Source organism: Protopterus annectens, chromosome 10.part0 (genome assembly GCF_019279795.1).
Source record: "Protopterus annectens isolate FY-2018-M chromosome 10.part0, PAN1.0, whole genome shotgun sequence".
Taxonomy (NCBI): Eukaryota; Metazoa; Chordata; order Ceratodontiformes; family Protopteridae; genus Protopterus; species Protopterus annectens.
This window is the reverse complement of record NC_056744.1, coordinates 1,107,502,735-1,107,516,233: the sequence shown is the minus strand read 5'-3', so window position 1 is coordinate 1,107,516,233 and position 13,499 is coordinate 1,107,502,735. Positions and strand designations below refer to the sequence as shown.

Below are 13,499 nucleotides of genomic sequence, written 5' to 3'. Positions count from 1 at the left end.
AATCTGCAAAGTGCTAAATATCCCTTGCAAAATGTGCAATTATAGCATGATGTATTCTTTGTAAAATAATTAGGCAGTGTTTTTTTTTTCCTTTATATCATACCTACCCCTACACCAGTTGCTTTCATGTCATATTTTTTATACTAAATTTTATTAAAAGGTCTCCACACTGTTACTCCATAGTATACAGTCTATAGTACATTCATCTATATGGGAAATATTTGAATAGTCATATTATTAGAATTGCAGAAAGTTTTTTCAAAGAAAATTTGGTAAAGACTAATATGACTGAAGCAGTTACTTTCTGAAAACTGTCATAAAAACCTGGCAAAGACTTTATAAAGAAAAACATCTGCATTTGTGTTTTGCAAAACATATTGGAAATTATGAAACTACGGTAAGCCAATGAGGTTCCTGTGTTTCCTTATCACTGGTTATTGTTTATGCATTATAGATTAATGTACAGTTGATGTCTCATGTGATAACTGTTTTAACCAATGGGAGATGTGTATTCCTGTTCTGGTTTTCAGACTACTTTATAAAATAATTCATTAATAATAACAGTGGTGAAAATTAAAGAATCCCTGAAGTGATACTTTTATTCATGAATACTCACAAAAATATACACACTTGTAAGTGTGCATTGTATACAGACATGCAGATGTGTGTGTGTGCACATACACTTACATGCACGTGAATATACAGCTGCATCACATTTTTGTAAGCACCTCTGCTTGCCAGTCTCTGTGTTGAAGCTCACAGTCAGGACCTAAATTAAACATTTTAAACTGTTATTCAGTCAAAAAACATTTTTGAACCCCATTCATATGAATGACTACTTCTGTGTAAATATGATCTGCCTTTGAAAAGAATTTTCAAAACCATGAGGTTAATATAAATACTGATCACATAATGTGTGATATTTTATAAACTTTTTGTAGAAAAAGCAATGCAACCCAGAGTACACAGTAACACTAACGGATCAAGTAACACCATGAATTATATTTTCTTGGCAGTAGCAATTTAGCTGTTCCAAAAATGGCTATTTTGGATGAATAGATGAGCTTTTCACTTAACACTTTGCATCCTCCTATAGTTCCCTTCAGTCTGCTTTTGTTTCAGTGTCACAGCTGCCTGCAAGCTATTTGTATGGATTCTTCCTGTCTGCAGACATGCACTTCCAGTTATGGTAACTCTGTGCACAGTGATGAGGTGGAAAGGGTGCTATCCACTTCTGCAGTATTTAGAAAAAATATGTCCAACAGATAAAGACAAAATCTAATTTTATTGCAGAAGTACAAATATAACAGCTAACACTCTCTTTAAAATATGTGTTTAAGTCAATAGGCAAGCTGAAGCACTTAATATACCTGGACATTTCGAAGAACAGGATAGAATCTATTGATATGGATATTTCTGGATGTGAATCTCTAGAAGACCTCTTGCTGTCATCCAACATGTTACAACAGCTGCCAGATTCAATAGGTGAGACTGCACAGTTCTATATAAAGAAATGAACATTATACAAGTATATGTCATACTGAATCAGCCATTATTTCACCTTCCTACATATTTGCAGTGATCTTACCAAAACTACGAATTTATGTTTTTGTAGATTGCTCAGTGTTGTAGATTGTTCTGTTGAATATTATTATTGTAAAAAATACTGGCTCCATTTGAACAGTTTCATTTTCTAGTGATAATCTTTGACTTTTATTTATTTTACTAATGTACACAGTACTCTGGTATCGTACATACCTTTACCTATTTATTTTTTGTTGGAACGATAGTCCAATAATGCCTGTGGCTTGTTTTCAGAGGAGTTCAAAAGTAGAGTTTAGTCTGACTATGGGTAAGTTGCCCAGGACAGTAGATGAAATCCTGTGCTATATTAACTTCAGTAAAAGCTGAAAATAGTATCATGTCTTTTATGTAAAATTATATCTTTGTTAAAAATAATAGCTGCATTATAAGAGAACTAGGCCGACTGAATCACTTATTTCTGCACAGAATTGAAACATTTGATGTCACAGTGCAGAAATCACAGCAATGTGTTTTGTGTTGTTTGAAAGGTCATAATAGTATGGAATCTGAAAACAAAAATACAAAATGAGGATTTGTTCAATATGTCTTGCAGGGCTGTAGTGGCATATAGGAGCCAGAAAAAGAAAATGTTACCGAAATTGTAAAATGATACAACAGAAAAGTGGAAATATAGATAGCAGAATGGACATTGATTTTTTATTGTAAAAAACAAAATATTCTTGATAGAACTTTGGCCAGAATAAAGCTGAGGAATTTTTAAAGTATTACTGTTAACAAAATATGATAACAGGTTCAGATGAATCAATGAATATGGAATGTTTTAGTTTAGTAGATCAAACTGTTGTAAAAATATAAATGATGCATTAAATTAAATCTCATGAAGACAGAACAAGTGAGCATTGTTTATCTGAATGTTGATCGCATTCCTTCTTAATTCATGTTTAAGCAAACTGGATTGGATTCAGAAGTAGGGCAGGTCTTGCTTCAAAATATTAACTGTATCAAAATGTATCAATAAAATACAAAAGAAAAGATATAAAGAACTGTATCTAGGAAATGTACTATTATTATTTGCTGGGTCTATATTAGAAAACTGAACATTTAAAATGTCGAGTGTTCTAATATCGACCCATTTTCAGCGAACGCTGAAAGTATTGAAGAAGCAGAAAACCGAATTCTTTCCCTAGGAAAGAATTCGGTTGTCCGTTTCTGTTGCTTCGGCATTTTCAGCGCTCTGTTGGAAAGTTACGGGTCAGGTTCAGGTAAGTGTGCGACTGAGTGCGGATTAGGTATGTGTGCGATTGTGTGGACATGAGGGTTAGGGCAGGTTAGGTGAGTTAGGGTTAGGACGTGGGTTAGGTATGTATGCAATTGTGTGGACATAAGGGTTAGGGCGGGTTAGGTGAGTTAAGGTTAGGGCGCGGGTGAGGTGAGTGTGCGATAGTAACGGACCTTAGGGTTAGGGTTTGGATTAAGGTAAGTGGATAGTTAGTGGTGAGTGTATAGTTTAGTATAGGGTTAGGTGTAATATTTTAGGTGTATGTATGTGGATTGCTGTTTGTTTGGTGCGCTTGTGTTGCGTGTATGTGTTTTGGAACAGCAAATTTTTTCCCTAGGAAAAAACTCGCTATTCTGAACGTTCGATGTTTGGTATTTTCGATCAGTAGGGTTCAATATTAGAACACTCGACATTTTGAATGTTCGGTGTTCTAATATAGACCCTTATTTGCTAGGTAAAAGTGCACTATAGGGAGTATACAGTTTAATAAAACAATAATTTACTGAATATAAAAGTTATACAACCAATAAGGTATATGTGTGTTGTGATGACTAAATTTAAAAAAAAATCCAATAGGTATGTGAAATTTCTATCAGAGATTTAAAAAATATGTTTTACTACAGAAAAATCATGCCTTATTTGCTAAGCCATGCTAAAATAATCTGGGCAAGTTATTTCAAATTATGCATTTGATAAAACGAGTGGCAGAAACACAGAACTAGATAATTATGTGAGAAATAGGTAAGAATATCCATACAATGGCAGGTTTATAGTACCAGTTAATTAAAGAGGGCACTTAATGGAATAAAATAAACACAATGATAATTATATATTTGAGAAAACATTTAAGTCAGGAGAAAGAAGAGCTCATTAACAATTTTTTTCAGATCACAAAGTTGTCTAACGCAGTACTGGCAAAGAGACAATTGAGGTCATAGGGAAAGTAAATTTTCGGTTAAATAATATGCTGGCAGAAGGAATTGAGAATTACATTGAGCTTACATGGAAGGATCATACAAAGCTATGAGAATTCTTCAGTTTTCAGTCTGAGTGGTAGTTATTTTAGCCCAACAGCATCTCCCTAACCTTACAGTTTTACCCTTGACCAAATATGCTGCAGTCTTTCACGTCTCTGAAATCGCTGTTAAGTCCACTTGCAAACTATTTAAACAATGTCACTCATCCTCCTCCAGTCTCTCTCTTATCCCTTCATCCCTTCTTCCTTAGATGTTCAGCAGACAAAATTGCTAAGCCACTAACAAACATTTTTAACATTTCCCTTCATAAGAGGAATCATGCTGCCAGCCTTTAAACAATGAAGAGCAAAACAGGAATTCTCCACTAGTTCCACTCCTTCCACTTGTTACATCACACTAGGGTTGTTGTGATCTAAATGCACTACTTTGCATTTGTTTGCATCGTACCTTAGCTGCCACCTTCTGCCCACTTGTTCAGCTTTTCCAAATCCTGCACTAGACTATTCCCTCAGCTTCACCTATTGCACTTTTCTCTTTGTCATTGCCAAAGAGGGTGATCCTTTTCTATAGTCCCTTAAATATGTCTGAGAACGAATGATGAGTACCGGACCCAAAAGAGATGTGTACAGTACCCCACTAAACAGTTCCCTGCATCCTAATGTTGACCCTCTCACCACAACAACTCTTTCCTACCACTCAACTATGCCAGTATCCAGTTTTGCAGTCTTGGTCCTACCCCAATCCCTCCAATTTGCCATTCAGCCTCCTGTGTCGAACAGAGTCAAAGGCCATGCTGAAGTCCAATAAGTGTGTATGTATTTGTACTTCCCTGTTAAGTTCATCCATAACCCAGTCATTTGATTGATATCTCCTTTGGTCAAGAAACCATGTTGATTGATGACATGGAGACTGATGTCTTCTAGGAAATGCTGCCACCCTTCCACTCAAGTTTCTCTCCGTGACTTTCCATGTCTCCATGACTTTCCATGTCAAGGCTATTTTATTAACAGGCCTGTAGTTCTCAAGATTATTTTCTTGTGCATCCCCTTGTACAGGGATGCCAGCATTGCTATCAGCCTTCCAGGACTGTGGCACTTTGGCACTATTCCACACTAGTCAGTGATACATAAGAACATCCAGAATCCCCCCATGAGGGCACTAATTGATGCTAGAGCCTCCATTACCTATGCAATAGCAAAGTTGGTATATTTTACATTAAAGAAATATGTCGACAAAGAAAAACAAATTTGTAGATACTCATGGGCGTTTTTAGCTGCTATAAACAAATGTGAATTTCATGAGGAAGTACATTTTTTAACAATTGATGTTACTGATTTGTATTTTCCATACGTTGGACAACTGGTATAGAATGGATGCTTGAGAGAATGAGATGGCATGGGGCCCCCCCCATTCTGAATTGAGATTTATGGAGGACCTACTGGATATAGTACTTACAAACAATTTTGTCTTGTTTAACAGAGATCTTTTTACATAAGGTAGGGGTAGTGATGGGCTTACCATGTGGAGTTAGCTTTGCTAATTTGGTGATGGCCCATTGGGAACACCAGTTTATTCCATTGGGAACACCAGTTTATTTTCAGTTGTGAGGACATGGTTGCCAACATTGGCCTATACACTAGATTCCTAGATGACATTTTTTTAATGTTCAAAAGGGACAGTACTGATGCTAAACAATATTTAAGAACACTCAATGACACTACTAGCTTTTTAAAATTTACTAGTAACTTTCAGGAAGACAAGATTGCCTATTTAGATGTGGAATTGGGGAAAGTGGGGACAAAGTGGGGAAACAATATGTTGCTAAAATCTATCGTAAGGAAACTTACTCAAATTCCCTACTATATTTTACTAGCTCACACCCAATCCACCAGAAAAGATCTGTTGTAAAAGGCCAGTTAGTGGGAGAAGCAAGAATTGTGTCTGCGAAGGATGAATTTCTAATAGAATGTGAATTCTTGAAAAAACATGTTTCTCCACAGAGGATATCCTGAAACTTTAATTTTGGAACTTTTACATGAAGTTCAGTATAAAAGATGAAAAGGGTTATATAAACCCAGTTTGTGTACACATCAGGTGGGAGACATGGGAGTGACACATTTAGAATCCTCGTATGACAGCACTTCAGACACCATGGGAATGGGGTATGATGCTATTACACAGAATACACAACAAAGAGATTACTTAGTGAGTTTTATTACCCCTTTTAATATAGATGCTTATGGAATTAAGAACATTTTGTGTAAGAATTAGAACTTCCTACTCACTGACAAGGCAGTTAAAGAAAAAATTGGTGTCAAACCAACCTTGATATTCAAGAGGGGTAGGAGCATGAAAGCTATATTGGAGGGGCACATGCACAAAGCATACAAAATGCCAAATATGTTTAAATGTGACTCATGCAAATTTTATAAATTTATGGCCCCTGGGACCACTTTTTTGGTGAGGGATAGGACCTACAGGATTGACGGAAGGTTTAACTGCAACTCAAAATCCGTAGTGTACTTAGCTCAGTGCCAAACTTGTCCAGCATTCTACGTCGGTAAAACCGACAGAAAGCTCAGAGAAAGGGTGTATGAGCACATATACAACATTAATAAAGGGAAAGTGGAGAATGCCTTAGCTCGGCATTGTGCTAGGTATGTTGATCATACCTTTCTCTTTAGAATTATTGGACAAGTTGTACCTGACACTAGAGCGGGCCCCTACCAGTTAGTAGTGGAAAAACATGAACTGTTATGGCAGCTCCGTTTAAATGCAAGTAGACCACCAAGTCTAAATGCAGTAACATCTATAACTTGTATTTTAAAACTAAGACGTTTGTCTAGATGAAACAGCCCCTTTGAGCTACATTTAGTAATCAAAGAAATTGACAAGAGCAGATTTTATGTATATTACGAAGGATGTGTACATACACTTGTGTAGATAATTTTTTATATAATAATTTTTTAACAAATATAATTTTTAGAATGCATTTCATACTGCAGACATTATGTTTATTGTTAGATATAAAGGTTTTAATCATATGTAGTTGCTTATGCAAGAATTGGTAGGATGCTTCTGTACAAAGAAAAAGAAAAATGAAAGAACAAAAAGAAAAAAGTTGGTTTGGTGTGACCTTTGAGATGATCAATTAAGTAATTAACTTGTAATTAAACAGATGGGAGGGTGTGTCATTCACTATATAAGGCATGAATTTTATCTGTGGTTTGTCTGATGAAATCTGGCTACTAAGCCAGACAAAAAGTGCTTCACTTGTATTGTTTGCTTTATATATATATATATATATATATATATATATATATTTTTTTTTTCATATTAAAAGTGTGGAGTTCAGTCGTTTGCCTCTCAGTGGTCTTTGTTCACAGTTGGTTTGTGGTTGTTTAGATTTTGGACTAGTCGGTGATATGTTGAAATCTCATCATGGAATCAGCTTACACATTGGGAGATTTCTGAGGATGTTTGGGGACAGCCCAGCTAGTCCTTGTACTTTATCCTAACAAAGAACAGCCAGTTCCCTCCGAACCTTCTTCCTCTTCAGTATTTTGTATGCCAACTGTTCTCACCATTTGTCTATCCCTCCTTCACTCCCAGCATAACACTTCCATGCTTTCTTTCTGAAGGCTGAAGCAAAGTATTCTTCCAGTACCTCTGCATTTCTCTTGGTCTTCTATGATCTCCCTTCCACCCTTATTCAACCAGGCCACTTCTGTTCCATATTTCCTTCTTTTTCCTTTTCTCACTTCTGCATCATTGTTGTACAACGTATAACTATATACCTCCACATACCTCCATGTCCCACCTTATCTTGTTATTGGCCTCATCTAGTGCTTAAAGACAGAAAGCGGCTATAAATTATTTATACCATAAATTTCTGTGGCCTTAAACATTTTGATTAAACTGTATATGAAAATGTGCCCACTGACATCAGGTAAAAGAGAACACTGAGAGTCAGAAGTGATTCTGTAGAAAAGGGAAAAGCATTTATAAAATGCAGGTAGCTAAAAACGACAATGTATATTATCCTGCATACAATACTGAAGTACAATTTGACACAGTGAAGATACAATAAATACAGCAATAAATGTTTTAATTTGCACTAATAGTGACAGCCATTTTGTGGATGTGTTTTCTGTAAACAAGAAATAGTTGTTCATTTTCTAAAGTGCAAAAAGTGCATTGTAGGTGTATAATAAAAGTTAGTACTCAACATGCACCTTCATTGTCCCCAACCTATTCTAAACACAGTATTCTTTCAGTAATTAGCAGAAAAGCTAAACATCAGTCTTAAATGCAGAGACATTGAATGATGGCTGACTATTAAAGAACAACATCTAATTCCTGTATGCTTGAGTGACAGGTGCTTTAGTACAGTGGGCATTCTCTTTGGATTACCCACACTACTTTAGCAAAACTGAGCCCTTGAATTTGACTTCTAAAAATGCTAACTTATCATATTGCCAACAGCTAATACCAAGACTCCAAGAGGTAGGTAATTGTAATAAACAGCTATACATCATTTTCTGAAACAGTGAAGACTGATTTGCATAGTATATGCACATACGTTCTGTAGAACTATGAAATTGAATTTGTAATTCATTGAATGAATTTCTAAAGCATGTGTGTGTGTGTGTGTGTGTGTGTGTGTGTGTGTGTGTGTGTGTGTGTGTGTGTGTGTGTGTGTACACACACAGACACACACACACACATATATATATATATATATATATATATATATATATATATATTTAAAATGCAGCAGTACAATGCCAGCTTAGCATAAGATGAAAAGGGAAGAGGCAACATGACTACAATTTCATATTCCACTGTTATATGATGACTCTAAACCAATCAAACACTATTTTTTGAGTTGTGCAGTTTTTAACAGACACTATTTCTGAATGGAGGGTGGTGGAGTTTCTATTTTCATTAAGGACAAGCACACCTCCAGACTGGCTTGCCAGCATGATGCACTGAACTTCTCCAGGTGCAATTGACAATTGGAAAGGCACCCATCCAAGTTATTGCCAGCTATAGACCCCCCTCCATGACTCAGGACACCCACTCCTCCTACCTGGACCTACTTGAGTCCATCAAGGTACCCCCTAACACCATGATCTTTGGTGACTTCAACTATCCAACCATAAACTTGGTGAAATATTCCTGCTCTAATGCACTCACCCAACGATTCCTTGATTTCATCAATTCTAATGCACTAGACCAGCTTGTCTCATCCCCCACAAGGGGAGATAGCATTCTAGACTTGGTTCTTACCAACATGGGTGACTACTGCACCACCCCCATAGTAAGTTCTTTGCTGGTGAGATCAGACCAATGGTCTGTCTCATTCAAAGTGTCTATCCTGTCCATCCCCCCCCAAGCCGTAACCAGGCTAAAAAACTTCTCAAAAACTGATGACAACCCTCTAAGGGAGGGTATCAGTAGCTTCACACCACTGCCCTCTTCAGAGGATGCAGACAAATATGCTGAACAGTATGCCAGTGTAGTATACAGGTACCTGTACAACTGCATGGACTCAGTCATACCCAACAGAACTGAAACCTGCTCCTCAAGGAAACACAAATCTATGTGGTGGACATCCTCTATCAACAGACTTTACAACAAAAGGAAGAAACTGTTGTCCATGAGTAAAAAGGCACAAATTCCCAATTGGAAAAACTCCCTCCTTAGCCTCAACAAGCAAATTAGATCACTAGTGAAAACCTCCAAAGCCAATTATGAATCGAAACAAGGCTCCAAAACAAAGGCTAACCACAAAACCTTTTTCATTTATGTCAGAAACCTTAATGGTGCCACTTACACTGATCCTGTTGACTTAGCCAACCTGCTAGCAGATAGGTTCAGCGCAAACATCACCCCCATCCCTCCCTAAAGGCCCATTTGACATCCCTGATACTTGCCCCGCACCTCACATCTCCATAGATCAAGTGTTAAAGGCCCTATCCAAGGCAAATAACACAGCTTCTATGGGACCTCATAGTATCCCAGGCTGTATTCTGGAACATCTCCAACAAGAACTAGCCTTGCCATTGAGCACCCTATTCAACCATAGCCTAAGTACTGGCTTCATTGCAGCAGAGTGGAGAACTGCCATTGTCATCCCTTTGCACAAAGGTGGTGCCACTACTGACCCTGGTAACTATCACCCCATTAGCTTGACAAGTCTGATCTGTAAGGTCATGGAGCATATTATTATGGACCTCATAAACAAGGACATAGGCAATTTCCAAACACTTGACCCCACCCAGTTTGGATTCGTCAAGGGCAGATCTTGGCAGTTGAAACTGGATGACTTTTTTGAGACTGTCACCAAGGCACTGGATTAGCGAAAGTCAGTACATACAGTTTACCTTGACTTGGCCAAAGCCTTTTACACAATCCCCCACTTGGGCATCATCGAAAACAGAACTTGGCGTAAATCCCTATCTCATCAGGTGGATGGCCAACTGGCTCACTGATAGGACCCACAAAGTCAAAATAGATGCCACTGCCTCCGATAGCAGACATGTCACCAGTGGTGTCCCCCAGAGATCTGTCCTGGGACCCCTATTGTTTGGCATCTACTTCTCAGAGGTCCAGGCAAAGAGAAAAGGCCTGTGGCTGACCAGGTTTGTGGGTGACTGTAAGTTGGGTGCTGTCATTAACTCCCCAAATGATGTTAACATACTTCAAGAGGGTCTCACAGCAACAAATGACTGGTGCCAAATGTATGACCTTAAGTTAAATGCTAGAAATTGTATTATCATACCATTTGGCAAAAACATGGCCCCTACTGATTACCACATTAGCGGCACCCCCTCCCCCCACAAGCACACAACCTGTGGTGAGAGACCCGAGTATACAAGTTGACAACAATCTCACATTTGGCCATCATGTAGTGACAGTGGTCAAAAAAGTGTTTTACTTGGTTCATCTGATAAGTAAAGGGATTGCATCCAGAAAAAAGGAGGTTATTACCTCTCTGTACTCCTCCCTCATTAGGCCAATAATTGAGTACAATGCCCCATTTGGTATGTACCTCTCCAAACACCTGCACCAACTGGAAATGTCACAGAAATACCTCACAAAGAGAATCCACGGCCTCCAATGCCTGTACTATGTGGACAGGCTCAAATCACTATCACTCTAGTCTGTATTGTACAAATTGCTAAGAGGTGACCTGTGTCTTGCCTAGAAGGCAATCTCAGAACCTGCTGTACTAGAGATGCTCCATATCTGTAAGTCTAACTCCTAACATAGTACCCGATCAAAAGGCTTAAATCTAATATGTGACATTAACAAAACCTGCTGGAGAGACAGGTTTGTCTCCCAGAGGCTGCCCCGTCTCTGGAATAGACTCCCCATACACATCAAGCAAAGTACGTTGCTGACCCTCTTCAAGCGCAACCTTGATGACTGCATGGACAACCACAAATTTATCCCAGGGGTTCCACCTGTGTCCCTCATTGACAGGGTTGACAGGTGCTGATTGTGGTTTCTTTTCTGGGGATAAACTATTGGCTATACTTGTAAGGGCCCCAGAGCCATTAGCCTAGTAATCTCCTATGATCCTAAGTATGCTGTGCTGAGGTCATGAAATAGTTATTGTTTTAGAAGCATACAGCATGTTGCTGTTGATGTAAATTCTGCATTGCTTTAACTGGAACTTTGACAAGGAAATGCTGAGTCTAGGAGAATTGGTTAAAAGTGCAAGTTAAATCCAACATTTATAGAACTTTGATAATAAAAAAGCATTGCTTGCTTTATGCATAATAGTAAATGTAAGCAACAACATGATTACAAATATAATTTTGTACAGTTTGGATATAGGAGCTGAAGTAATGCAGTATGTTGCTTTAACAATGTACTGTATTTTGCAGTGATTAAAAACAGTATCTGCTTTCATGGGTACTATTAATAATGGAAGTGCAACAAACAGCAATTTGTTCTTCATTAAAAATATAGCCATGTACAAGATCTACTCGAGAAGCAACAAATAAAGCAAGTTTTGTTTCTCTTACATTAGATAGTTAAGCAAATAGTCAAATATAAGCAGCAGAACATTTCACTTTATTTTAAATATCCAGGTATAAGCAGCAGAACATTTCACTTTATTTACATACCTTAGAATAAGCAGAATTGTAAAAGGCGAGAGACATGAAATGCATTCTAAGTAGGTCCTTCAGATGTAATTCTTAACTTATAAAAATTACAGAAGAAAACCACAACATTAACTTGTTTTCCTAGTAACAAGGAAGCTAAGACCATTGGCAGGTTTAGTAAGAGCTAGTAATGAATTGTGTTATGTGTAACAGTACTAGGGAACTGTTTACACTAGATCCTCAATATCCTGCAGTGCTTGTCAGCTGGGAGACTGACTTTCACCTGTTAAGTTTGGGAGCTGGCATAACACAGTATGCCTCTGATTCAAATATGCTTTCTTGTGAGGTGTTTGTACAACAGTCAGTCATTAGACATATTTGCCTAAGAAACCATGTTATTAAACTGTCGCTGATGCATTTACATTTTACTTAGCTTGCCATTTTTAGTTATCGATCAAATGTTTTATTAGGATTCTACTGCCACACCTAGTTTTTCAAGTATTAGCCTACAAAACTGCACTTTTTTCAGAAAATGACAAAAGTATTCCTTGGGAGGAGGATACCATAATGTATTAATTAAAGAAGATTATACAACAACCCCCCCCCCATTAATATTCCAAAACATGCATGCTGATTGGTCAACGTGCACATTGTAAATCAGACTTATACTAATGGAAAAAGATCCTATTGCCCGGACTTTTTTCATTAGTATAAGTCTTTCTTTTTACAGCAATGGAGAATGCAAGATCTCCATTGCTTTTTAGACATGGTCTCGCTATGTTAAAGGAGTTTAACATAGTGAGACAGCTTTAAAAAAAGTAACGGAGATCTTCCTTTCTCCGTTGCTTTTTTTAAAGCTGCCTCGCTATGTTAAACTCCTTTAACATAGCGAGACACTTTGTAAAAAGCAACGGAGATCTTGCTTTCTCCGTTGATTCCACCCACAGCTCTGATGTACTACGTAAGCATACGCATGCGCAGTACATCAGAACTGCCACAGAATACCAGACAGCTGCAGAAGTGCAGCAAGGAGGCATTATACAATGCCATTATTTAAGAAAAGTAAATATTTTTTTTCTTAAATAATGTCATTGTATAATAGCAATAACCCACTTCTGGGTGTGGGTAATGCTGGATTTACCCATGGCTGTCTTTGTTTGGTCACTCGGGCTTCACCCTCATGACCAAACCACACCAACCGTGTATAAATCCAGCATTACCCACACCCAGGCATGGGTTATTGCTATATTCAACCAGGGGAGGAGGTGTAAGTTATATACAGCCACCTGCACCCTGTCTCACAGGACCTTTACACATTAGGACAGTAGTTTCATTATTGTCTGTCTAGCTGGCAAATATATTTATAGCAATTAGAGTTCTGCAAGTTATTTCTAAAGAATTTACAGTAGAGATTATACCAAAATCCTCTACCTGGAATGATTCTTCAAGTTCCTTTAAACCAGTTATACACAAACTTAAAATTAGCCTTACATTTATTGCAGAAATGGGCAGTACATTTTTCCCTATCCTCAGCAAAGAACTTGTTACGAAGCAAAGTTCTTTGTGATCAACAAAGAA

General features: G+C 37.6%; 1 protein-coding gene across 3 annotated transcripts in view; it reads left to right on the top strand.

The window, feature by feature from the left end:
* The window catches only part of LOC122813499 (leucine-rich repeat-containing protein 7-like), a 2,638,896-nt gene extending 2,636,474 nt beyond the window's left edge, over positions 1-2,422 (top strand). For all 3 annotated transcript variants that reach the window (XM_044085845.1, XM_044085843.1, XM_044085844.1), the window contains one exon: positions 1,341-2,422. In XM_044085845.1, coding sequence (XP_043941780.1) covers positions 1,341-1,517 — 177 coding nt within the window. In that variant the 3' untranslated portion in view covers positions 1,518-2,422. The remainder of the gene's footprint in view (positions 1-1,340) is intronic.
* Positions 2,423-13,499: the final 11,077 nt, after the last annotated feature.